The sequence below is a fragment of the Papaver somniferum genome, chromosome 1, assembly GCF_003573695.1.
Source record: "Papaver somniferum cultivar HN1 chromosome 1, ASM357369v1, whole genome shotgun sequence".
In the NCBI taxonomy this organism is placed as follows: domain Eukaryota; kingdom Viridiplantae; phylum Streptophyta; class Magnoliopsida; order Ranunculales; family Papaveraceae; genus Papaver; species Papaver somniferum.
In genome coordinates this window covers 197,181,051-197,208,630 of record NC_039358.1, presented here as the reverse complement: position 1 = coordinate 197,208,630, position 27,580 = coordinate 197,181,051, and the positions used below count along the sequence as shown (strand labels likewise).

Genomic DNA, 27,580 nt, shown 5'->3' with positions numbered 1-27,580 from the left:
CTAAATAAAATTTGAAGGCACTACATTTCATTTCAGAGATAAAGCTATGTATTCATATATGTACAAATTCATCATATGTTTAGTCTATAAGACACCAAAAAAGAACTGTTGGATTCAAGTCTAGAAAAAAGAAAAAGATCACATAAAACATTTAGAGTTGCTGCAGTTAAAAAGAAAGGTTTCACAGTGGAACCTGTATTGACGTTGCTCGTTTTGCATCTGGATAATTTGAATGACCTTGAAAACTTCTTTGATCAGCTATTTCCTTGAGCCAAATACTCATCATCCTCTAGAAAATTTGGACAAGAAGTAGACCACGAAGAAACATAATAACACAAACAACAGTACATGGAATACGTGGTTCGAACCATTTTGAATAATCTTTTTATTTATCCACCTCATATTGTTCTTCACTCCTGCTTGCGCTTTAATCACCGTCATTTGCTGTTTTCTCAAAAAGCAAAAAGAGCGGACAAAACCAATCAGAGGGCAATCTATCACATAGTCACAATGTGTAACGAGTATTCATGTGCAGCATCTGCTAACACGCAGTATTCAATTTTAATATTTTATGAAAAATCAATGCAAGTTTGCGAAGGAATGAAACAAGTAGGGAATCAGTTTTCTCATTATCTACTGCAAATTCGGCAACTGTGTCCTTTATAGGCATCGTTTGTGCAAGGAATTATGTATTTAGCTGTATCTATCTACCTACCCAAAGCATACAACAATTGAGAATTGAGCTAACACTCTGGCTAATATAGAGCTCATCAAAATGATCTTAGAGTTTATCCACAAAACATGAATTTTTTTTGCTTCCACGATGTCCAGTCCCACATGAATTGGACAACGGCGGCAACTGGCGAAGCACGAATTATTGAAAATTACAAGCAATCGTCACGATCCAACAATATGTGATAAATTGCCATAAGACGTAGAAGCATTTTTTAGCAACATACAAGTCAAGGAACAACCAAATAAGATTTCCTAAACACTAAGAGTGCTATTCTAAGCCGGGCGAGTAGTGAAAATTCTGAAAGGTAAATCAAAAAACAGATAAACAAATTCTGAAAGGCAAGAAGATTATTACCAGTTGAGAAATCAAATCATTCTGATATCTAGCTTCATTCCCAATCTCTTGTGCTACCTGCAACATACACAACCACCTAATTAGATTAACCAAAAAAATACAACATCATCCTCGCCCAAAAATTCACAGACATAATCGAAGAAAATGTCTCATATCTCAAATTATCAATATCCATCACTATAAACCACATTCAAACGTTTCAAAATTTGCAGAAAAATTCCAGAAATCTGAAATAAAAATCAAAAAGTTAGACCTAGAATTGTTAAACTTACGTTTTTGAGCAGGGAAATTTTACTTCTGAGACCATTAACTTCTTCGTCTAAATCAGCATTCATCGGATCGATTCGAAGCTGAATTTCATCTGGATTGTTATTATACCCCGATCTTGCACTGCAACAACAACAACAACAAACAAATTATACAAAAAGAATTAGAAATCGAGATACTCTTCAAATTTCTAGGGTTTGTGGTTTTCTTCTTTGTGTAAAGGGATGAAATCAAGTGATGATACCTTGATCTGTGAGAAACAGCACCGTAGGATGGAAGTCCGCCTGAATTCGCCATTACAGAGAAAAAACGAGACCAGAATTTGGTAATAGTTTATGACTTTTCGACACCGGCGTGGTTTCTACTAATTCAACCCATTATTTATGGGTTCATCCGAAGTCCGAAAGAGTAAAAGAATGGTATTTTGTCGGTTACACATATCCGACCGTTGAAGTTTTGGTTGTTACTCAGAGCTGGCGATCATCGCACCTTCGAACGAATCACTTTTGGAGCATCTGCGGCCAAGAATCTATCTGGTGACGCGTACTGCTTACCCAAATTTTTTTCTTGGGATCCAAAAAAGAGGGATGCTAGACTCACCGAAATATCCATCGAAATTTCTCAGGAAAAAAATCGTGTGGCGGTTATCCTATGACTCACTGAGATTATTATAAAGGTGGAAAATGAGTCCTATCATTTGGTATACTGTAGTTTGTATTGTCATTCTAAATTTGACTTGTGGTAGGAATTTTATTTGTGACTATGTTATCTTCTTAACAAGAATCATAACAAATAGCACAGTTGATTTAATTTATAAGGGAAGTCAATCCTGTTTATAAGAAAATAATCCAAAAAAGAATAACTCTCAAATATAATATCTTCACTGATTAGTCTAAATGATTACAATACGACCTTTTTATAAGGTTTTATTCTTACAATAACTGACAAACAGTTTCAATAACCGATAATAATCTTAACTACATTATATGATAATCATAAACAACAATCGTACGTGCTACAACATCAGATACATAACATTACTCCCGTCCTAAAATCAACTTTGTCCTCAAGGTTGTAAGCACAAAACCTGGTCTACTAAAGCCTTTGTCGTATCTGCATTTTCTTTTTAGACTTGATAACTTCAATAAATAATGAAATGTTCTTAAATAATGAAAATTACACCATGTTCCAAGTATTGCAACAACATAGGCATATATGCAACGCTGAGATGTTACACACTTTGTTGTTATTGCTCGGACATAGTAATTTTCGTCAGAATTTTGTTGTTGTGAAACATCTGATTCACCTTTTGTTTCAACACATTCATCAAATATTGGAAAGAAATCACCAATTTCGAACAACGAGGTACTCTTAAACTTGGAAACGTGTTACTTCACTATTTTCTTGAAGATATCAAAGAAATCAGTTACATAACAACACCCTTGTCTTCCGAATCCACCATTAAACGATCATAAGCACGTCAGGCTCTTGTCAGGTCGGCTATATCATGAAGTTCCTCTTTGAGTTCTACCAAAATATCATAAACTTGCTACATAACATCTTTAGAAGTTGTTGATACATCACTTGTTCTTCTGGTTAGAGAAAGTAAAACGATAGTTTTATTTTTATAAACTCTTTAAAAAAGAACAAGATAAATCTCAATTTAAACCAAATCTTTGAACTCCAAATCTTTCCTTGATTTCCGAATAAAAATTTGACAATCCTGATTTCCTGAACGAACAAAATATGGGTAGTATAAATCTTATGAATATTCTCCTTTGTTAACCAGAAAGAAAATATTCCAAATTCTAGACTAAATCCATCCAATGTACTCAAAATTTTCCAGTCCAAATTCTTCTCATATTTTCCTATTTGAAATGATAACCGAGCAAATAAGAAAAAGAAAAAAAAAACAAGACCTTGTTATAACCTGCTCCTGATACAAAATATTATGTTCTTAACAAGAATCATACAAGTAACACAGTTGATTTGGTTTGTAGGGTAAACCAACCATGTTTATAAGAAAACAACACAAAAGAGAATAACTCTCAAATATAAGATCTTCACTGATTAATCTAAATGATTACAATACGAGCTTTTTATAAGATTTTATTCTTACAATAACCGACAAACAGTTTCAGTAACTGACAATGTAATCTTAACTACATTATATGATAATCCTAAACAACAATCATATGTGCTACAATATCAGATACATAACACACTGAGTCACTGACCATTTGTAGTCCCAATTGACTCAATTTAATTCGTAAGCTTCCTTCCTATGGGAGATCGGAGAACGAATCCCTTTAATATCTTAGGCTAATGTGTCTAGTATGCGCAAAATGTTTGACTTACACTATGTTTACATTTGGTCATTGTATTACGTTTTATAATATTATCTTTCTTTCTATTGGTCCACGTGTATGTCTAGGCATGGACACATGTTGTCCAGTGGTCCGCTTTTTCTTTTCTTTCTCTCTTTCTTTAGTCTCATAAATATAGACTTATCCCTATATTTCGGAAACTGATTAATTTTCACTAACTCAATCTGATATTCATTACAATTAAGGTATCAGACAACATTGTTTCCGCATATCATCACCATTAATGGTAAATTTTTCCAGATCCACATCCATTTTTCATCAAATTTTTCCTTTAATCTTCAGAATCATCTAGTGTTTTATCTCATATTCTTCTTTTTCTACATAATACTCAGTATATCATTTTTCAATCTTCAATCTAATGGCGGTATATGAATCAAGTTCCTCTTAATCAAATTTCTGGAATTGTCTTACAGACTCAAGGAAGACAATTTTCTTACTTTGAAATCTTTAGTTCTTCCCCCTCCTCAAGAAATACTAAGTTTTCTGATTTATTGATGGATCTCTACCTTGTCCATCGTATCTGCTACACAATGATGTGAATCCTGGTTATGGATCCTGTCATGATGATGATGATACAACCTTGATTCTATGGTTTCAATCCTCAATTTCAGATTCTATTACATCATATGTTGTCGGAGCTCATTTCTCAAAATATCTTTGCAAAGCAATTGAATACAGGTTTGCTCGAAATTCTACCTCTCATTCGATTTAATTGCATCTTAAGTTCTAATCTAAGACTTGGATCAGGTACGGTTTCTAATTTCATGAGTGAAATCAAGAAGGTAATAAATGAGCTACTTGTTGATGGATCTAGGATCTTAGATGATGAATTAGTTATTACCAGTGTCAATGTCTTAGGAACTGATTATATCTCTTTTTACACTTCAATAAGAATTTGAAGTCCTCCGGTCACCTCCTAAAGCCATAACATTCTTCTCAGCAAAGAAATAGTTGTAACTACAAAGCAGAAAGATCTTCTCCCTGAAGATAATAGTAAAGCATTTGCTGCTAGAGGCAGAGGTAGGGGTTATCCTCCATTTCCTCACTCATTACCTTTCAGATCATCATTTCCTTATTCACCTAGAGGCTCTACTCATTTTCATATGCATCATGTTCCAAATTTTTCTCATAATATCTTAGCATGACCAAATCCCACTATGCATCCTGCCTCTACCTCTACTTCTTTAATATCAAATAAGATCTATCAGAGTTTCCACAAAGGTGGTCATCTTGCTTATGAATGTCGTTACATGTTGAATTTTGCATATCAAAACTCTTATACTCCTCCTAATTTTAGTGTTATGCTTGCAACTGCTAACATCATGGGGGAGAATGCTTGGTATGCTGATTCAGGAATAAACAATCAAATTACTTATAATGAGAATAAATTACAACAAGCTACTCATTTTGAAGGTGTTTAGGATATTCAATCAACTAATAGTGAAGGTATGACTATTACACATGTTGGTTCTACTACTGAGCCTACCACTTATTCTGATGTTATGTTTGTACCTAAGTCATCACAAAAAAATTTATTTGTTCACAAGTGACAATAACTTCTCAATTACATTTGATATTCTAGGTTTTTCTGTTAAGGATCTCTCATGTTGGAGGACCATTTTACAAGGGCCACATAAAGATGGATTATATCCTATGAAGTTTCTCAAGTCTGGTTCTCCTCAAGCCTTATCAAGAATTTCTACGTCAGCATCCACTTGGCATAGAAGACTTGCACATCCTTCATTTCAGGTTCTTCAAAAAGTATCACTCTTTTTAAAATTTGTCTCATGTAGTCAAAAGTCATATTTTCTGTAATGAATGTCAGTTAAGAAAATGTCTTAAACCTCCTTTTATTTTGTCTAATCATAAAGCTAGCTCACTTCTGGAATTGCTACACATGGACTTATAAGGTCCAAGTCTTATAATATCTACTAGTGGTTTTAGGTATTTTTTGTGGGTTTTAATGATGGTGATGATGAAACTCAAAAGTTATATTTCGATTATCTCAAGAAGAAATCCATCTTTGATAGTTACATCATCAACTTCATGTACAAAATCAAAATCTCCGACAACAACTTAAATCTTAGGAAAAGTGGAAGCGGTAGTTGCAGATATTAAAATATCGATAACGAGACTCATTTACAGTTGCAGACCGATTTATACTTCTTCTCGCCGATTTCGATCGATCTAGGTTACCTGTGTTACTTTAGTTTAATCAATTTAGATAGTTACTTTTGGATTGAAAACTTTGAGAAATGGTTGGATCATTTAATGATCCATACACTTCTATGATTTGTAGTCATGTATCGTTTGTTTTTGTTCAGATAAAACAAGTAAGGCCATTTAACATGTTTAATGTTCTTGGGTTCCTAGAATGATAAAATTGGTAGAAAAAAATAGATTTGCATAATCAGTATTTATGGAGCAAATCATGTGATCACGTTGGTACCTTGATTTTTAATATTTTATTAGCTAAGGTGATCCATCATAACTCTGTAACAACAATCGTCTACTATATCAATATATATGGAATTTTTCTTTTATAAAAAAGAAAAGAAGAAGATAACATTGTTTCGTATTACAAGAACTTAACTACAAATACATAATGGGAAGTTACATGTGAATACCAATATTCTCGTGGGCACGCGTCACGTATCTGGCGGTCGTTTGCAAGTTAACAAAGTAGCCCTAGCGATACGCAGGTATCTGAAAAGTAGCAGATCCCTTCCTGATCTACTTTACCCTATCTCGAGGAAGGATACCTCGACGGCTTAGATGGTAAAGTCGATCCTCGCATAGGGAGGTGGCAGCTGTCGAAGGGACAGAGGTAGCAGACATATCTAATCAACATTTAATGTCGTAAGCCTTCTTTATACGTTTGTTCAAAGTGCATTGTCTGACTGGTGAAGGCATGCGCTGAACGAAGGAACAACCTGTACTAAGGTTGGGGAGTTCACGAGGGAACGTGGGTCAGCTGAGGTGGCAAAGATCGACTGGAGAAAGCGTGCGGCTAACGAAGGTACCATTTGTACGGAAGATACACCAGGATACGATGGACCCAAAGACAACGAATATGTTTCTGGAGCAGAAGAGACTATACATACCGAACTCCACCAACAAAAAAAAGCATTCAATACCGGAAGGAAATGAGATATAGTCTTAATCTTATACCTCTTTAATTTTTAAAACTTAAGTATTTACTATAGCTTGAGTTCTCTCTGTTACTTTGGGAAGCAGTTAAGATCTTTGTAACCACTATTACTTAATACAAATAAACACTCATTACCCCGTGGACGTAGACGACAGTCGAACCACGTAATCTCTTGTGTCTCTTGATAACTTAGTAGCATTTACGTTACCTCCGTATTTTTCTTTATTATTGTCTTTATCTTGAGTGCCTTTTATTACTTAACCATATCAGTTCAATTGAGATATCATTACTACTTAATATTGGATTCTCTGAGATGTATACATTATGTAGACTATGGAAAAAATAGTAGTCACATTACATAATTCCTTGCTCGGATTTTCTGTTCTAGCAAATTTCGATAAAACATCAACAACCTTGTTTCTTTATTTCAACACGTGATAACACCTCTAAGAATTGAACTAGCTAAATAATCTCGGCTAATTTGGGGCTTAGGCCAATTATTTGGGGCATGTTATTAAATGACAAAATAGGCATTTTGAAGTAAAATGAGATACCCCTTAACCAATTATTTTCTTCAATAACTAATTTACCCTTAATTAATTAGTGTTAATTCATTTTTTTAATAGATATTTAATCTTATTAATCTAGAAATCAACTAATGTTGATTCATCTCCAAAACACGATAATTTATGTATTTGTTTCGAAAACACTACCCAGAATCGTTTTACGTTCATGCACTCGTTAAACCGATTCTGGGTTGGTGTTCGCTATTTACGAAGGATATCTATAATCGGCTAAAGAATTCATAGATAAAATCTGATTCTAACAATCAGGTTTTTCTAGTCACATATGAACGGATTGATTCACATAATCGGTTTATGTGAACATACACATAATCCGATTCTAACAAAAAAAACATACAGAAAATCGTGTATCTCTTCCATACCATAATCGGTTTATGTGGGCATTAACTTTTAACGAATATGGTGAAATTTTTTCCGACTAGAAAACACATTCAGGACAATCGGTTGACGTGTTCATGAACATCGACCGATTGTCATAAGAATCGGTATGGACATGAACGTCGACCGATTATGTTAAACAAAATAACCCAAGATCATTTGTATTTTTCAATCTTGAATAGATAAATCAATCACAAGTATAATAAAGAGATATGAGTTGCAACCAATGATGTTTAGTTTGATTATTTTTTGTAATGGATGATGAATTATCTTTTAAATCGATCGATGTTGTTAGAATTAATGGATGAGTTTGAGTTTGAATTTTAATTTGTAAGAGAAATGATTTGAATAGGTTTTAGAATGATTGAATTTTAAAACAGAGGATATCTTAGTACTTTTACCTAGTTTTTTCACGTATCCCCAGATAACCCCTATATGCCCCAAACTAGCCAGGTAAATAATTAGCTAATATCCGAAATTTAATGATGATTTTTCCAAGTAGTGTTTTTTTTTTCCCGTGACTTCCACTAGTAGAAAGTTTGAAATCTAGCTCAAAGTTCACATTCTCTATTCTCAGTTTCCTATCCCATTCAACTGCTACTACCATAACTTGTAGTTCCGCATTCACTGTTGCATTTAAGAAGACCCATTTGACTCCTAGTGGAGTACCTGCATAATATTGAATGAATAATACAATGCCTCCTATTTGAGTAAAATCTTTGAAATAAGCATAATTTATAGCTAGTAAGAGATCCATGTTTAAGGGATGTAGATGATGGTCTTTCATGACAAGGAATAATGGTCATTTAAGATTCGATTCGAGATTTATCGCAAAATATAGACTCATAGGCTCAACCCAAGTCTCCGACTCATGAAAGAGACTAAGTTTTCATCCTTAATTTCAAGACTTAGTTCTTTGAATCTCTCGGCCTCTCGAGGCTCATCTTCCGAACTAAGGACGTCATAGATATGGTTTTTTGTACATCCACAAGATATATACTAGTCATGTCTGCTCGTTATCCTCATGAATGTCCATGACTGATTCTATGATCATGAGAGAGATTTAAATACCAGTAAGCACAACTCCTACATCTGTCTCACGATCACTACTCAAGTCTTACGAGACTATGAGTGACTCCTAGTACATCCCCGCCAAATACACTCGTCATGTATGCTCCTGAACCTCGTGACTGACTCCCATCATAATCTCACGAGGTATGTTGGTCATGTCAGCTGCAATGAACACAGTTTACAACTGATTTCTGTTAACGATCTTGTGAGATTCACTGGTGAAGTCAAGTTTTTCATAGTCTCATATACACGAAAGGTACTCTCAGGCACATGTATACAGACCTTTCTCATGTCCCAACTGACTCCACGAGGCATGATCCTCATAAGCATGTCCTAGCTGAATCCAGGAGCGTTGAGTAGGGCTGCACAGGAACCGTCCCGTCCTGTGGAACCGTACCGGTACTGTCCCGGAACCGCAGTCAGATGAGACAGGTACAAGTACCAAAAAATGGTACCATGCCTAGAGTAGGTACGAGTAACGGTTCTATGATATTCCCGTCCCGTAGTACCGATGATCTCTATCCGTTGAAATTAGGGTTAAATCCTAACCGTTGATAGTAGGGGTTATACCTTTATCTATCGTATTCTCCTCATTTCCTGTTCCCTCTCTCAGGTTTTCATTTTCCTCTCATAGAAGAGAAGAGAAGAGGCCATCGTCGACGCACCACCATCTTCTAAGTTCTAATCATCATCACCAGTTCTAAGTTCTAACACCATCTTCTGAGCCACTGCACCACCATCTTCGTTTTCTATTTACCGGTTCTTTTCAAGTGTTCGATTCTTATTGATGATATTGACAAGCTCGTTGGAAGGAGTTCCTGCAACAAGCGATAGATCGAATTAAGGTAAAAATACCCTTGAACAGAAACTAAGTGCGAAAACAACTTAATGATCTGGGATTTGAGGATGACCCGGTTCCAGCTACACATACAAAAACTGGAAGAAAAGAAAAGAAAAGAAACAACATAATAGAAATTACCATGGTGCTTGGCGGAAACCACTGCAGAAAAGTGCAAGTGAAGAATCAGGAACCATTTGCAGCAACTAATACTCTCCATCATAATCTGAAACTGTTGGGTGCAAAATACTTAAATTTCATTTGATGGGTTCTTCTCTTTTTCCAATCTCTTCTACTGATGGATGGACTAAACCGGAGTGAAACCAATTTCAAAAATTGAGTTCCTTTTTGCTTTAAATCTCAAATTATGTGTTTTATTCTCAAATTTTAGTTAAAAAGAAACTAGCAAATAGAGAATGAACATTAAATTATGTGTTTTCTTTTCATTTCCTTGACATTTTTTTTACATATACTACATGTATGGCTGCACAGGAATCGTCCCGTCCCATGGAATCGTCCCGGAACCGCAGGAACCGTACCAGTACCATCCCGGAACCGCGGTCAGATGGGACAGGTACAAGTACTAAAACTGGTACCGTGCCTAGAGTAGGTACGAGTAACGGTTCAATGTTATTCCCATCCCTTCCCGTCCCGTAGTACCGATGATCTATATCCGTTGAAATTAGGGTTAAATCCTAGCCGTTAATAGTAAGGGTTATACCATTTCTCTATCGTATTCTCCTCATTTCTTGTTTCCTCTTGCAGGTTTTCATTTTCCTCTCAGAGAAGAGGCGTGAAGAGGCCATCAACGCACCACCATGTTCTAAGTTCTAATCATCACCAACAGTTCTAAGTTCTAATCATCATCACCAGTTCTCAATTCTAACACTATCTTCTGAGCCACCACACCACCATCTTCGTTTTCTATTTACTGCAAGATTAACCCTATAAATCAAACCACCTCCTTCTCATTATCTTGGATCAAAATCATTTTCATTAAAGACAAAATATCATCCTGATACATCTTCTTCAGGTATAATTAAAAAACCCTAACATTTTCCATAATTTCATTTTGTTTTTATTCATGTATCCTGGTTGGATGTACTTAGTGTTGTTGTTTACTTGTCTAATGATTTAATTGAAAGGGTTCAAATCGTATAATTTGATGTATAGATTTGTGAAATTGCAAATAAGATATGGATAAACAGGGAATATCCGGGTGTGTTCATATCTCCCTACACTTTTTGTACTTTCATTGATGCATCCGTGTAACTGTTTTTTCCAAACAATTGTTTTATACTCGTCTTGCAAGGTTAGATTTCTCTATTTTGGGTTTGTAATTTTTAAGTTAATCTTGTCAAGTGTGGTAAAAAAGTGTTGGTCTGTGAGATTTTTTGCCTTTTGTTGAAATGGGGGTTTGTTGTTTGGCTGTGTGTAGTATATGAATGTTGATTGTTTTAATGTTCTAACTCTGGTGTTTAATGTAAATTGTGAGAGTGTAATTTGTTGAAGGTCAGTTATGGTATTATCCATGCCAGTGTCTTCAGTTGCATCCGAATCATCTTTAAGCACCGCAAAGCGTGTGCTTAGTCCATGGAGAAGTTCTTTATCTCCAAGAACAGTTGAGGCTTTGCTCTGTTGTCAAAGCTGGTTAAGAAAATCCATTAATCTTGATCTTTTAGCTGATTATGTACCAGATGATAACTCCAAGGATGAGGAAGGCAATATAAAATTTTCTTTGTTTGATTATTATTTCAGTATTCATATGTTTGTTCGATAATACATTGCTGATTACTCTCACTTCTTTCTGAACAAGAACATTACCATTGGGTTTTAAGTCTTACTCTCCATACCTTATGTTATTCACTGACAATCAAAGACCCACATTCCCACCTGATAATGCTTAGAATGTCAATGTATTTTTTTTTATTATTGTCCTTTAACAGAGATTGCTGGTTATCTGTGCCTGTTGTTAGATTTCGACTCATGCCTTTTATGCATAAACTGAAATATAAATTGTTGTTGCAGACATCTTGGGTGCGGTTCAACTGTCAGAGGTCTTGGATGCTTGATGCTTGGAGATGTAGTTCGTTTTTTGTCGCACCAAACTTATGAAAGTCGTCAATTGCCAAAGCCGAACTGCCGAAATGCTGTTTTTTGCTTTGCTTTCTGTTTTTTCTACTTGAACTCTTAAACAGTTGATGTTGTTGAACTTAGAAGTTTAAAGATTTTTCTTAAAGTATGTATGAATTCAGGTCTTAAGACTCTTAAGTCTTAACCGTTAAAGTTTTTAAACTTAGAACTTTCAAGATTTTTTGCTTTGCTTTCTTGTTTATTTGTTTTTTTTTCTTTTTTACATATGCAGTGTGCAGATATGCTACAGGTAAAGAACCGGTCCCGTCCCGTCCCATACCGAGTTAAAAAGGTACAGGTCCCGTACTGTACAGGTACAAGGTACCGTCCATAGGGAGGTACAGGTACTGAGCTAGGCAAAAACCCGTACCGTCCCGTCCCTTGTGTAGCCCTAACTACAGGTAAAGAACCGGTCCCATCCCGTCTCGTACCGAGTTAAACAGGTACAGGGCCCGTCCCGTCCCGTACTGCACAAAGTACAGATACCGACCATAAGGAGGTACAGGTACTGAGCTAGGCAAAAACCCGTACTGTCCCGTCGGATGTGCAGCCCTAGCCTAGGGCCCCACGTGCTCTTCCCAATCTCTTACGGACACGAAATTCATCCATGCTATGCCTCACACATAAGACTCGTCCTCCAAAACATTCCTCAAGCCTCACACTCAAAAGGGACTAATCATGTATTATTCCCAACTAAAAAAATTCTTTGTGACTCTATATTTGACCGGGGTATCATACCGGTCCATTGAACAAAATCATTAATTAATAAGAGAAACAAAATGCGTGATTTCTGCCAATCCCTAAATCAATGCACCGCCGGAATGGAAGGAAGCTTCCAAAATATACTTGTTTTTTTCATGTGCTGGACGCTCCTGGACCTACTGGTGGCTAGCGACCTATTCATAACCACGCACCCCAACTACACACACGCGTCTCGTCGTCAATCGTCATCAATGCTGTCAGCTCTAACAAAAAAAAAAACATGTGGTTACAGCCCGGTCCTGCTATTTATTCCAATTCCATTGGAGAGGAAAAACTTCACAAGTCAAAGAAAAACATGGGAAACCAGAAGAGAATCGAAGAGGAAAAGAAACCGAGGGTTTTGTGTCTACATGGGTTTAGAACAAGTGGTGAAATCATCAAGAAACAAGTCACTACGAAATGGCCGGAATCAGTGATTAACAAATTGGATCTTGTTTATCCTGATGCTCCGTTTCCGTCCGAAGGGAAATCTGAAGTTGAAGGGATTTTTGATTCTCCTTATTATGAATGGTTCCAATTTGATAAAGTAAGTTGAATTTAATCTCATTCTTTTGATTCTTAATCTGGGTTTTTAATTCTGATTGTATGATTTTGTTTTGGGATTTTAGGATTTTACAGAGTACAGGAATTTTGAAGAATGTCTTGAATATATTCAAGATATAATGTTAAAGCAAGGTCCTTTTGATGGATTACTTGGTTTTTCTCAAGGGGCTATTTTATCTGCTGCTTTGCCTGGTTTGCAATCTAAGGTGTGTTTGATATCAATTTTGTAATCCAATTTTGGGAAATTTGTTAGATTGATTTTGGTTTGACTAGTTGTTCTGGTTGAACAGGGATTGGCATTGACGAAAGTTCCCAAGATAAAGTTCATAATTATAATAGGAGGGGCAGTGTTCAGGTCACCGGCTGTAGCTGAGAATGCTTATAGTGCTTCTTCACCAGTTCAATGTCCATCTCTTCATTTCTTAGGTATTTTTCTTCTTTGTCTGTTGAATTCATTCAATTTTGGGTTCGGGTTCGGTACAGTGTGTGGTTAAATTTGAGGGTTTCTGATGTTGTACTGCATGTGAATGGTAGTTGTCCATGTGGTTGGCAATTTGGCATACATCTATCACATTTTACCTGTCTTGATGATACCGCTATGCAAAAGAGACTTGCATTACGCGTCTCAACTTGCTAAAACCCATACATTTCGAAAGAATGAGAAACAAACTATTACCCGGACCAGAAATTACAAGCTAAGATTGGAAATGTTAAGAATATTGGCATTCAAATTGCAGGTGCTTCATCATTAGTCTGGATACACCCTTGTTAAATTTGCAGTATGCTTCATCATTAATCTACATTCACGACTGTTAAATTGTTTATAGGAAGCTAATTGGAAGATGTTATCCTAATTGCATAACTTGACAAATTAAGACACCTGTGGCTGAGCTGCTACAAGACCCCATGACTTAAGAATCTACTACTACTACTAGTTTTTATCGAGCCTTAAAATTTGGTAATCTTTTTGCAAGCTGTGTGGGAGACATCTGAGGTCTCCTCCAGAGCAAGGTCCAAAATAGTGACATTGTAAGCTCAGTCATTGTTTGAACTTACAATTGACAGGTTTAATTAACTTGGTCATAATTTCTCATTGTTTTTACTTAAATTTCAGGAGAGACGGACTTTCTGAGGCCATATGGGGAGAAATTGTTGGAGTTATGTGTGGATCCTGTTGTCATTCATCACCCTAGAGGCCATACAATACCAAGATTTGGTAACAATTTTTATTTGTGTTAATCTATTTTGTTTCTTTTGTAAATTCCTTTGTATTGTTACTTAACTATATTTTTTTGTTATTATCAGATGAGAAGGGTTTGGAGATGATGTTCAAATTCATTGACAAGATTCATGGATTGGCGAATGATACATCTTCTGTCCATGAACAAGTAATAGAGGAAGAAGAAGCAGTATACATGTAGAAAGGTCAATTGCAACAACTTCTTCATATAAAGATTTCTATGATTAATTTGATGTTGTTACTGCAAATAACATTACTCATTTGGCATACTACCATCAAAGAAGAAATGGATGGCCACTTGATATCAAAATTAGTCGGATAAAATTTAGGAGAAAACCTTATTCAAATGTAGAATATCAGTTTTTATATCATCCAGGTGCAATTTGTAATGTTGACGAGTTTCTAATTCAGGTCGCAGATAAGAAACACAAACGATTTTATTGCTCGGTTTAGCATCTTTAAAACATGTGATTTGTTTTAAAATATTAGCACAGCCATAAAACATGTGATTTGTTTCAAAGTCTTAAACACATGAAATTTTGTGGGCTTCAACAGTATCTCAACAAGCAGAACAAAGCCATTTGAGACTTGAGAGCCTTGTGACTTGTGAGCTCCAAGTTTAGGGCCTCCTTTGAGATAAAGAATTTCACCTGAATTTAGAGCTCTAACTTATTTTCTTATACGCATTTCATTCATCTGCTGAGATAACATCTTCCTTTTCTTCTTCTTCGCCCTTCTGAATCTCTTCAAGGAACTTTTGCATTATCAGAACACCCTTGTCATCTGAATTGTTATTGGTATTAGAGTGAGTGCAAGGAGATAAAAGACAAATTAAAATCAAGTTACGTTTGTTTACCAAGTCTTGGGATAGTGTGGCCTCTGGGGTGATGAATAACGTACGGGTTAACAAAGGATTCCAAAACCTTAATCCCACGCTCTTTTAGAACGTCTGTCTCGCCCAAAAAGTGTAGAGAATTGCAAGAATTCTTTCCTGGTGGATGAGCTTTCTCAGCCATGATGGGGCATAAAAAGGTTGCTCCAATTATGATCACATTTTTTACTCGAGGAACTTTATTAAGTGCTAAACCCTGCAAAATTGTTTTACCGCCACAGATTATATAGATTGAGCTTTCGATACAATCACTAACAAGTATTTGCTCAATACAATGGCCATGGATATGTACCTTTTTTTTTGCAATGCTGGCAAAGTGGCTGAAAGAATAGCACCCTGCAAGTTTTAACTAGTCAGTAGCATAAACATTCTTTGGAAACGCCCAATGATCATTAATATCTAAAAATATAGAAGAAGTAGAAATTTAAAAGACTAGGTACTTGTGAAAATCCCATTAGACCATCAAAATGTCCTAGCTTAAGCATGCAATCTTGAATGTAGTCAATACACACATCCAAGTTCTTGTACTCCATGAATTCCTGTAATTAAAACCAAAAAACATGATTACAAGCACAGAATATTCATTGTTCATTACATCAATATCTATTATAATTTAATGAGATTTGATTATAATTTTGGGTTGGGAAGCTGCTGCCGGAAAACGAGTGCATCTGAATTATAATTCTAGCACTATATATAATAGTTGGTATGCCATTTTTGTGTAGTTAGTTTTCTTTATTTTTACTTTTCTCTACCTCTGGTAGTTCATTTGTAAATCCTTCTATTCTAATACATTTTGTCTTTCGATCAAAAAAAATGATAATTATGATCATCAACGCCGACAAACCCTTTGATGGTGGGTTTGTCAAGAGACGGAAATGGAGCATCTATGAAGACGAGATCAGTATTTTGAAGTATAGTATCTGGCCACCTTTTGAATATTTGTTCCTCGAAATTTTTTCCACTCGTTCTCATTCCATGAAGACACAGAAATCTTGGTTTCCTTTTCATTTTCTTGAGTTGAAAATGAAGAACAAGCAAATAACAAAACTAGAGACAGAATTGTTTGCTGGTTAAAATTGGTACTTCTTGTTGTATGTTTATAGATAAGTGGTTTTCTCTACGTCATTGTTTCATGATGCTATTCCAAGCTTCCCAGTGCATAACATGACAAATAAAGACTACCTAGCTACCATTTAGCAAGTCAATTCGTTCTATGGGTAGAACCTATCCATTCCACTTGTAACTTTGTTTTAGTTTAGTTTTATATATGAGTTCAAAATAATTTAGCAAGTCAAAAACAAAAATGAAATTGTTGGTACACATATTAATATCACGTATGATGTGACTCACTAACATCCATAATGAGATGATCATTAGATGGAAAATCTTACCTTTGTTACTGAAAATTTACTACAATTCCTTCGGATTAAAACCGAGTTTCACCGAATTTTCGGTCGCCCCAACTGTTGCGCTGGTCATCTGCATGTGTGGGTCAAATGCAGCTAAAGGACACACAGTTGTTGACTTGTTGGTCGGCTGGTGTGAGTGTGACGACCATTATTCTATCATTCAATTATTGAGATTTCTGAAGAAGCAGGAACAAAAAACTTAAAAACCAAAGAAGGAAAAGTAGTCTGTGAGGAAATCAAAAAGAAATGGAAACAATACCACTACTCAAACGTTACAGAATGGGCAAGCACGAACTCTCTCACAGGTATGTGATCAACCTCAATTTGTTCGGTTTTTCTATTTGTTTTGATTGAAATTCACATGTATACATAGAGTGCACTAGTTTGTGATTAACATTTAAAGTTCATGATCCACTACCATCACAAACTGGCCTGCTTATAAAATTGACTTTTTTTTTCCCTTAAGCTGAACCCTTTTTTTCCCCCTTAAAGTTCATGATCCTGCTGTACCTGTAGGTGGTTCCTCAGAAGTAAAAATATAACAAACTTTGTGATTTTGCTAGGGTTGTTTTGGCACCTCTAACAAGAAATAGGTCATATGGAAACGTACCCCAACCACATGCGGCCCTGTATTACTCGCAGCGAACCACTAATGGAGGTCTTCTTATTACTGAGGCTACTGGAGTTTCCGAAACAGCTCAGGGGTACAATTTCTCATATTTTCCAAACAGTTCGCAGTACATGGTCATTTTTTTGTTATTTATTTCTGGGGTAGACAAGATAATTTCACTCAACAAAAGTTTACAATATTAAACTTTTATGTTGTCAGGTATCCAGAAACACCAGGAATTTGGACCAAAGAGCATGTAGAAGCTTGGAAACCAATTGTACAAGCTGTTCATGACAAGGGTGGCCTGTTCTTCTGCCAGATTTGGCATGTAGGCAGAGTATCCAGTTCTGGTATTTTTTTTATCGCTCTTTTTAATATCTTTCCACAAAGAAAATTTCACATAGATAAATAGTCTTCGTAAAAAAACATAAAATTTTTGACTCTTAGACAAATATATCATTCTCGATTTTTGTTCCATTAGACTTGCAGCCTAATGGGAAAGCTCCAATCTCTTGCACTGATAAGGGATGCACACCTGGCCTTTACGGAGTGAATTGGACAGCTCCTCATCGGTTGAGCATCGATGAAATTGCACATATCATCAATGATTTTAAGCTTGCTGCAAGGAATGCGATCGAAGCAGGTAATTGTCTTTAATCATTTTCCTGGAGTGGGAAATATGGGAGTACCATAAAAAGTGAAACTTCGGTTGTTCCTTGTTATGCATCGCTAACTCTTTGTCAAGTGTGAACACTACTTAGGACCATTTGCCAGTGTTGTTGCAACTATTTATCTCTCTGTTTGACATTAGAGCTTCCAGAGTAAACTGTTAACCATATACACGACTATGTTATTCATATATGTTTAGGCTTTGATGGAGTTGAGGTGCATGGTGCAAATGGTTACCTTCTCGATCAATTTATGAAGGATACAGTGAACGATAGAACAGACGAGTACGGTGGAACCTTAGAAAAACGATGTCGCTTTGCTCTTGAAGTTGTTAAAGGCATTGTCGAAGAAGTTGGAGCAGATAAAGTCGGAGTGAGGCTCTCTCCTTTCGACGATTATATGGAAACAAGCGATTCAAACCCCCAAGCTCTTGGTGTTTTCATGGCTGAATCATTAAATAAATTCGGAATTTCATACCTCCATGTGATAGAGCCAAGGATGGACGTCCCCATGGCAGATTCTCAGCAAGAAACCCCTCATAGTAGTTTACCAATCAGGAAAGCTTTTAAGGGAACTTTCATTTCTGCTGGAGGTTATAGGAAAGACAACGGAAACAAAGTTATCAGTGAGGATCGTGCTGATCTCATTGCATATGGTCGTTTGTTTTTGGCTAACCCAGATTTGCCTAAACGGTTTGCCGTTGATGCGCCTCTAAATAAGTACAATCGTAATACTTTTCACAGACCTGACCCAACTGTTTTTTTTTTTTTTGAAGGAAAACCTGACCCAGTTGTTGGTTACACAGATTACCCATTTTTAGATCAAGGTAATTAGTTCAATTGTCACATACGTACAATAATTGATTTAGCTTGTTTTCTGTTTTGCCGTGATCTTGTTCGTGTATAACTTCCTGAAATGTAATTAATTATTAAGATCATTTGTGTGGAACTGCTGTTATCTTTTTACTTCGCTATTGCTATGTTCGTTATTTAGTTTGATGATGTAACCAGGTTTTAATTCGCATCTCTGTAAGAGTGCGCTGCATACGTGACTGTTCAGGCCAAGAAAAAAAATCGAAGAAAAATTACTGGCTGCAAAGTTTTGGATCACGACTCAAAAGTGGCCGGAGTTTTAGTACACTAAGGCCACCTTAGACCGGCCGAAGAGGCTTAGCCTCAATAAGATGCATCCCTATAAGTTTTGTGTAGAACAAAGATAGTTATTCGATTTGGCATTCTTAATACAAAACATGAGTGTTAAAACAAGTAGTTCTAAGGGCTTCGATCAACAATATCGACAAGTAGAACAAAGTTATTTGAAAGCCTTTTGAGCTCTAAATTTAGGACCTCCTTTCGAGTGAAAGAAGGTCACTTGAATTTAGAGCATTTCATTCATATGCAGAAATAATATGTTCCCTATGTTCTTTTTCTTTTTCTTCTTCTTCCTTCTGAATCTCTTGGAGGAACTTTTGCATTATCAGCAGACCGTGGTCATCTGAATTGATATCGGTATTAGAGTAAATGCAAGCGAAAAAAAAAAAAAAAGAACTAAAATGAAGGTTACATCTGTAGTTGAGTTGGTTTACCAAGTCTTGGGATAGTGTGGCCTCTGGGGTGATGAATAACGTATGGGTTAACAAAGGATTCCAAAAGCTTAATCCCACGCTCCTTTAGAATGTCCGTCTCACCCAAAAAGTGAAGCGACTTGCAGGAATTCTTGTTCCCTGGAGGGTGAGCTTTCTCAGCCATGACCGGGCATAAAAAGGTCGCTCCTCCAATTATTATCACATTTCTTATTTGAGGAACTTTATTAAGTGCTAAACCCTGCAAAATTGTTTTGCATGCGTGTACAGATTAGATTGAGCTTTCAAAAAACACTGTCACTAGTATTTGCTCAGTATATATAGTAGTCATGCATATGTACCTTTTTCTGTAGTGCTGGCAAAGTGGCCGAAAGAATTCCCCCATGCAAGTTTTTACTAGTCAATAACCACAAACAATCTTTGAAAAACGCCCAATGAGGCAATGATCATTAGTTTACAAAAATATATAAGAGCAAGTAGAAAATTTAAAGACTAATTACTTGTGAAAATCCCATTAGACCATCAAAATGTCCTAGCTTAAGCATGCAATCTTGGATGTAGTCAATACACTCATCCAAGTTCTTGTACTCCATGAATTCCTGTAATATTAAACCAAAAACATGATTAGAAGGGCCGAACATTCTACTTTCATAACTTCGAAGACTATTTTTTTTTGATGAGGATTAAGGCACACACTTGATCGAATTGGAACCAATCGTAGTATGGAGGATCGAAGTGATCATCAATGCCGACAAAACCTCTGATGGTGGGTTTATCATCAAGAGACGGAAATGGAGCATCAATGAAGACTAGATCAATGTTTTCAAGTATAGAATCTGGCCATCTTTTGAATATTTGTTCCCTAAAAATTTTTGCACTCGTTCTCATTCCATGAAGACACAGGAACCTTGGTTTCGTTTTCATTTTCCGGAACGCACTCACGCACAGGAACTCCAAAAATATTAAAAAGGAAAAACAAGCAAATTTAAACGAAACAACAAAACTAGAAATTAGAGACCGAATTGTTGCTAGATTTTGTTTACAGGAGCCTGCTTTTGAAGATGGTATTCCACCAAATTTCCCACTGCATATAACATGACAAATTAAGACAACAGTATGACTGACAGACTGATCCACCGTTTAACAAGCAACCAAGTTTAAGATAAAGATGAAAATGTGGGTAAAAACACGTGTGAAGAGAACGGGAACAAGTGGCCGATTAGAGGTCTCTAATTAATCAAGTGGAATCTGACAATGCAGCTAACATTAATTGTCAATCGAATCAAATATAAAATCATTAAGATAACAGCAAGATCATCCATAATGGGCCAAACATGAAAAGTAAAATTCATTTTTTTTCTTTTGAAAAGATTACAAAGGATCTAAAAATGAATTAACTGCAGGATTACTTAGAGGCATATCGTTAAATGTAACCTTACCTTTATAACCAATATCTGTTTTCTCTATCCATGAAAAACCGAAACATCCTTTGTACTCCAATGGATACAAGTCTTTGCTGTTATATTTTGAAACATATACATCGTCCCCTGGAAGTGTAATTGTTTGAAACTTTTCATCGTGGAAATCCAATGATAAGAGCATCTCCAACGGGTGGTGGTGTGCTTTCTACGTGGTTCATATATATCGTGTCATCTTCACATTGATTTAAGAAATTGGGGTTGGAGAAGAATTTTAGGAAAAATGAATGTCTATCCTATGTGGATTTAGACATTTATCTTCACATACATTCCATTGGAGAAGCTCTTAATGTAACTACCTTCCACATCACCTTCACATTTAGTGCTCACATTCCCGTTTGAGAAGGATTTTAATTAAAAAACATATAAATCCTATGTGGCCTCCTTAATAGGAAATTAAGGATGTCCCATTGGAGATGCTCTAACAAAGCTAAACATTTATATAATTCCTCTTCCGCTTTATCTTTTACCATTGTGTCAAAGAGAAGGGTCTTTCAGTGGCATATATAATATTATGCAGTGGAGGCTGTTTTCATAATAGGTTATCAATGGGAAACCGAGGATATGTCTCATTTTTACTAATTCGTTTGAGGATCTATCCCATAACCGAAAAATTAAGGAATCTATCCAAGAAAGAGAAAAGAACCGTTGAATACATGATGTCCCACATGTGTTGGCTTACACATGTGAATGATTGACATTTTTACCCTCAACCTCCTTGAGATTAACGACACGAGAAAAGTCTCAAGCAGCGCTATTCATTTGTCTTTCTAGTTTTTGACTGGGTTGGTACTAAATTAGTTCATGGCTGTAAACGATGGAGAGGTCAGCGAGAAGAACAAGGATGAATGGGTTCTCAAGTATGCGGATTTGGGGTCGAATTTGGTTGTGTACAAGGAGTTCTTGACGTGTCAGAATTTGGGAATTTATGCCATGAATTCGAATGGGGGTTATCATCTAATTTCTGCAGTGGGTTGTATCTTGATCAAATGTGGGCTGGATGAATCGGGAATGATGGCATCGATTGGTTCCAAGGAGATGTGGCTGGATAGACAGCTTAGGCGTGAATGGAGATTTTCATGGCTATAGTACTCGTGACAGTGGAATATGGGAGTTTGCCGTTCATTATATGGATGCATGACTTGGATTTCTATTGTTTTACAGTCCCGGTGGTATGAGAGAACTTGGGTTCTCGTTAGATGATAAAATTGCAGTTGAAACTTATTAAAGAAGGGAACCGGAGAAACAGCAGAGAGCCACCTCTAGAGAATGCATATAATGCACGCCTATTGTTTGAGAAATTGGCCGAGAGAAAGGGAATTGACGCTGTGGTCTGAGAATTGGGTTTACTTTAAAGCCTTCAGACAGCGGACATGATGGATGTATCAAGCAACTTTAGTGAGTTGTAAATGCAGCTCGTGGTATTTGATTGGTTATGGTGGCAGAATGGTTACTCGGATGAGGAAGATGTTGTTGATTGTTTCGATGATGGCAGGGAAGAATAATGTGCTGCGGAAGAAAATGAGTGCTGCCATTAGCATCCCATGGTGATGATTTCGTGGCGAGAGCCACCGTTCCAGTCTGGATCTTAAAACACTAAGTATAAGAATATGTGTAGAAGAATATGTAGGGTTGAGGGCAAAAATGTCTATCATCCATATGTATAAGCCCAAGCATGTTGGATATCATGTGTTTAACAGTTTTTTCTCTCTCTAAGATAGATTCCTTAATTTTTTCGTTCATGGGATAGATTCCCAAACGAGTTAGTGAAAATAGGACATATCCCCAATTTTATCTTTCTCCATGGATTACTATTCCCTAATGTAATGATGTAATATTCATGTTCATCCTTCTACACCATGACACACATGATCTTATACTCATTTATCATGAGGTCGCATCCAATTCGAAATGCAAAGATATATTCACCCGCCCTAGTCTTCATACGGGAGATAACGATAGCTTCTCAAACCAACCAGGGTTATAAACTACAAGTGAGAAATGAATCCATATATCACAATTATAAGATCTTTGTAACGTATTTCCGTTCCAATAATGTGGGTACAAAATACCGCACACCTATCAGATATGCGAAATTGGACTGAGCGAAGACGACCGCATACTTCATATCCAGAATGACGCATCAGATGATGTTACTCTAAGTCACGAGGAAAATGTGAAGACCTGCGCGGCAGTAAAGAAACCACGCGGCGATGGTAAAGTCTACGCGACATTGACGCACGTCAATTCTGAAATTAAGGGCTTTATTAGATGTCCTTCACTATGTAAACTCCTATATAAGGAGCCGAGCGACCTTGTGTAGAGGGGAGATCTTTTTGAGAGCTTGGACAAGATATTTAGGAGAGAGAAAGATTATTTGCTTCCCAAGTTAGAGTTTTCTCATAACTTTGTTTCTGATTTGAAGATTTTAATGAAAGTTCTTATGATTCTTATGATGATTATTTAGATTGTTCTATAGATTTTAATAAGGGTGTGGTTGTAGGATTTCCTGCAACTACATTTTGGCGCTAGAAATCAGCTGGGAATGAAATACACTGTTGATGAATTCCTTTAAACAGCAAGCTTAGAATCATTCATAGTTTTTCATCGCTTTATTAGGAATCTTTTGAAAATTTTAGAAGTTTAGACCTAGAAAGTTCAATCAAAAGTTTCGGTCTCAGAAAAACAACCTTCATTGTTTAAGTTTTCAGTTCGTTAAAGAGAAAATTTTCCTTTATTATTACAAGAAAGTAAAATTGGTAAGACAATCATCTACAGCAGAACAAGCAATAGCAACTGGAAGGAGCAGAAGGATCGCAGGAAGAAGAAGAAGCGAAATCGCTGAATCCACAAGGATGGGAGAAAGGAACAATAGACGAAATCAAACCCAAACTCGAATCCAACAAGAACTAGCGGAGAAAAATACCATCGACTATGATAGAGTGAGCGTTAATACGCCAAATACAGATTCAACAGAAGAAGAAGAGCAAAGAACTGGAGATGCAGGACTAATAGAAGGGAATGGAGAGAACATGACAATCGAGGAACTTTGACAAAGGTTGGCTTCAGAAAGAAGGTGAGAAGTACGAAGAACGTGCGAATTTGACGCGGCAAAATAATGAGCTAAGAGAAGAGAACATTGTGAGGGAAAAAGATGAGCTCGCTATGTGGCGCAAGATTAGAAGCCGAAGTATCCTACTAAAATGTAACCATATACACAATGTATACCCAACCACTTAATCTTATCCTATCTAGTCAGCCCTAAGGGCGTATTTTTAATTGATGTAACCACCTACCCTATAAAAGAGAAAGAGAAATAGGGAAGTGGGGGTCTGATCTTTAGATGGTCGCTCTAGCTAAGACTAGCCTCCTTCTTCTTCCTTAGAGCTTCATGAGAGCCTCTCCAATGGAGATCTTGTAAACACCTCACAACATAGTGAAATCCGTGGATGTAGGTCACAATTGACCGAACCACGTAAAAAGATCTGTCTCCTTTTACATTTCTGCACTTTATCTTCTATTATGTGTGTTAATGTATGTTTTGATGGTTAAGATCATCATGGGTGTAGGCATCAGAAAAGATGCAGCTACATTTTGGCGCTAGAATCAGGGACATTTGATGAATGTTGAATGAATGTGATATAAATATCTTCCTCTTGTCATATCTGTGTTTTCCTTCAGGGTAACTTAGTGTTCTTAATATGAAATTTTTCCATCACCGATAGTAATTGGGGCATGATCCCCATCCGAGAAAACATCTTCTCGAGATGGTAATTGGGGCACGATCCCCATCCGAGAAAACATCTTCTCGAGACCATTACGAATGGTATCTGGTTAAACCAAACCCTCGTGCGAGAAAATATCTTCTCCAAACCATCACGATGGTAATCGGGCCATAAGCCCCATACGAGAAAAACCTATTCTCAATGCCATATGATTTATTTCCATGTGATTGTTTTATTCATTATTTTGATATGTTGAATGCATGAATTATATATGTTGTTTGCAGGTTCACTCATTTAGTATTGTTCCATCACGAATGGTAACAGGGGCATGACCCCTATGCGAGGAAACATCTCCTCAAGACCATCACGAATGGTAAGGTGCTAGCCACACCATCCCATCCTCAAACAGGATGATGCGAACAATGCTCAAGCTACCCGAGACAGACACATTGACCTAGGGTAATGCCATCTCTACCACGAGTCAGATGGTGTCCTGTACTTCAGGAGATACCTTGTAGTTTACTCACTTTAGGCTGAAGTGTGAATCAACTATCAGAGGTATACCCCTCACTCTAGTTAGCGCCACGATCCGACTATGGGGCAGAATCCTTCCCAAAGAGAAGCATTGTACATAATTCATGAATATATGAAACATATTCGGGATCAGAAGGATCCTTGAAATCCTCTCGACTTGTATTTTAAGAGGTTATCTGGCCAAATGGGAAGCTGATCACTTCTCGGCCTTATAGCCCATAACTTGTTCAAGGACGAAAGGGATACCACTATGGTATGACCTCATATAACTGCAAAAAGCAAAATTGTATCAAGGTACAAGCTACAGGTAGTAACATTATAAATCAGAAAATGGATTTAGGGGCAAAAACCTTGACTTTTTCTTTCAAATGCTATAAGCTTTTAAGCTTTCAAAAACCAAAGGGGGGTAGCGCATACCCTCATTACCTTCAAGAAAGGTTTAGATCCTCGGATCACAAATTGAGGCAATCCGTAAGCCCTCAGAGAAGGACTTCGGATTACGATCCGAAGACATTTTGAGTCCCCACAGACACAAGCCTCCAACTGGAGCACGAAGTAAGACCTCGGTCTCCTCTCCGAAGGCATTCAACAAAAGCTTACGTCCACACGATTCAAGGCAAACAGTAAGTCCTCGGGGCAAGTCTTCGGACTACCATCCGAAGACATTTTGAGTCCCCACAGATATGAGCATCCGATATATCTCGGAACCAACACAAGACCTCGGACCACCATCCGAAGGCATCAGATAAATCTTATAGCAGCACGATTTGAGGCATTTAGTAAGCCCTCAAAGCATGACCTCGGAATGCAATCTCAAAGTCATTTGGCAAGACCCCACATCGATGTGTCACACATAAGACTTTTTACACCAGTAAAAAGATAAAAGATTCAAAGCTTATCTATCCTCAACTTATCTCAATTTATTTCATTTCATGGAGTTTATTTTGGATTTGTTCAAAAACTTATCCTCTCAAATGATAAAAAGAGCATATATATTGGAATAAGGAAAAACCCTCATCGCTCGGAGCAAGGAGCAAGCTAAAGTGCAAAGGAAATCAGCCAATTGCGAAGAAAGCTAAGTATCACCTTTATTAAGGAGCTTCTCACTGTGCATTCCACTAATTCTTCTAGCAATATGCTTAATAGCTTAATATATAGCTTAAATAGATTACATATGCATGGAAATCATTCATACCATAAGCATGCTTAATGATATCAAATATCTTATTTGTCTATGCCAATGCAAGACTTTAAACTGTTCTTACCTCTTACAACTGTAGTACTTGACTACTATAATGTTTATGCTTGTGAAGCAAAGTAAATCTTGAACTTATATTTCTGCAATATAGCAATTACTACTCTCGCTTGAGCAGCAGGTACCCATGATGGTCCCAAGAAGCACTACACGACAAGTCGTCAAGAACTGATGCTAACCAAGCTAAACGGAGATGGAGCACGAACCTCCAAGGAGCAGCCACAACGATCACGAACACAAGGACTTCCTCGGAACTTCACATAAGAACATGGGAAACTATTAATACTTTAAAAGATGGTTATATTCTTCTGCGAAGTTCCTTCAGCAACGAAGAGCCATGAAGCTCGGTACCACACACCACCAACTGAAGTCATGAACCAATTTCAACAAAGAATCAAAGACCAAGAATTGAGAGCGACCTCGCACTGTTACTCAGAACCGCAACTCGCACATCCACATCGTGTAGCACATATCAGGGATCGTGAAGCACAAGCATCGCAACAACCAACTCGGACGACCCCAACCAAACACTCTATAGAAGTGAAGCCTAACTACAAGCCAGATCGGAACCAAGCATGTTCAGATATCTCGCTCGGTCACTCTTCTCGTCCTCAAATCCATACCGATGATGATTTGCTTAAGGATTATTGTTCCAACAACCCTCAACCAAAGGAGCAAAATGTGAGGGCAAAAGATGAGCTCGCTAAGTGGCGCAAGATTAGAAGCCGAAGTATCCTACTAAAATGTAACCATATACACAATGTATACCCAACCACTTAGTCTTATCCTATCTAGTCATCCCTAAGGGCGTATTTGTAATTGATATAACCACCTACCCTATAAAAGAGAAAGAGAAATAGGGAAGTGGGGGTCTGATCTTTAGATGGTCGCTCTAGCTAAGGCTAGCCTCCTTCTTCTTCCATAGAGCTTCATGTGAGCCTCTCCAATGGAGATCTTGTAAACACCTCACAACATAGTG

General features: G+C 36.9%; 5 protein-coding genes across 5 annotated transcripts; 2 read left to right on the top strand and 3 right to left on the bottom strand.

Moving 5' to 3' along the window:
* Positions 1-5: 5 nt before the first annotated feature.
* Positions 6-1,731, bottom strand: LOC113311271 (bet1-like protein At4g14600). Its single transcript, XM_026560114.1, has 4 exons — positions 1,602-1,731; positions 1,363-1,480; positions 1,091-1,147; positions 6-444 (listed from the first exon to the last, which is right to left on the bottom strand). Exons 1-4 carry the CDS (start codon positions 1,652-1,654, stop codon positions 283-285), a joined length of 390 nt encoding a protein of 129 aa, XP_026415899.1. The 5' UTR covers positions 1,655-1,731; the 3' UTR covers positions 6-282.
* An 11,146-nt stretch (positions 1,732-12,877) lies between these two features.
* Positions 12,878-14,910, top strand: LOC113311247 (dihydrofolate reductase-like). The gene is made up of 5 exons (XM_026560091.1): positions 12,878-13,187; positions 13,270-13,410; positions 13,495-13,630; positions 14,319-14,420; positions 14,510-14,910. The coding sequence occupies exons 1-5, from the start codon at positions 12,882-12,884 to the stop codon at positions 14,623-14,625; spliced, it is 801 nt and encodes a 266-aa protein (XP_026415876.1). The 5' UTR covers positions 12,878-12,881; the 3' UTR covers positions 14,626-14,910.
* A 222-nt stretch (positions 14,911-15,132) lies between these two features.
* LOC113311257 (esterase OVCA2-like) lies at positions 15,133-15,881 on the bottom strand (the record flags this gene model as incomplete). Its single annotated transcript, XM_026560100.1, has 4 exons — positions 15,133-15,227; positions 15,301-15,532; positions 15,610-15,672; positions 15,777-15,881. Coding segments are annotated over 4 exons (495 nt in total), but the record flags the coding sequence as incomplete, so codon positions are not given.
* Positions 15,882-16,940: 1,059 nt separating this feature from the next.
* Positions 16,941-18,936, top strand: LOC113311240 (putative 12-oxophytodienoate reductase 11). Its single transcript, XM_026560085.1, has 5 exons — positions 16,941-17,053; positions 17,312-17,452; positions 17,578-17,708; positions 17,840-18,001; positions 18,227-18,936. Exons 1-5 carry the CDS (start codon positions 16,995-16,997, stop codon positions 18,859-18,861), a joined length of 1,128 nt encoding a protein of 375 aa, XP_026415870.1. The 5' UTR covers positions 16,941-16,994; the 3' UTR covers positions 18,862-18,936.
* A 292-nt stretch (positions 18,937-19,228) lies between these two features.
* LOC113357093 (esterase OVCA2-like) lies at positions 19,229-21,211 on the bottom strand. Its single transcript, XM_026600367.1, has 6 exons — positions 20,985-21,211; positions 20,306-20,693; positions 20,110-20,208; positions 19,951-19,992; positions 19,613-19,850; positions 19,229-19,521 (listed from the first exon to the last, which is right to left on the bottom strand). The coding sequence occupies exons 1-6, from the start codon at positions 21,209-21,211 to the stop codon at positions 19,415-19,417; spliced, it is 1,101 nt and encodes a 366-aa protein (XP_026456152.1). The 3' UTR covers positions 19,229-19,414.
* Between the last annotated feature and the right edge of the window lie 6,369 nt (positions 21,212-27,580).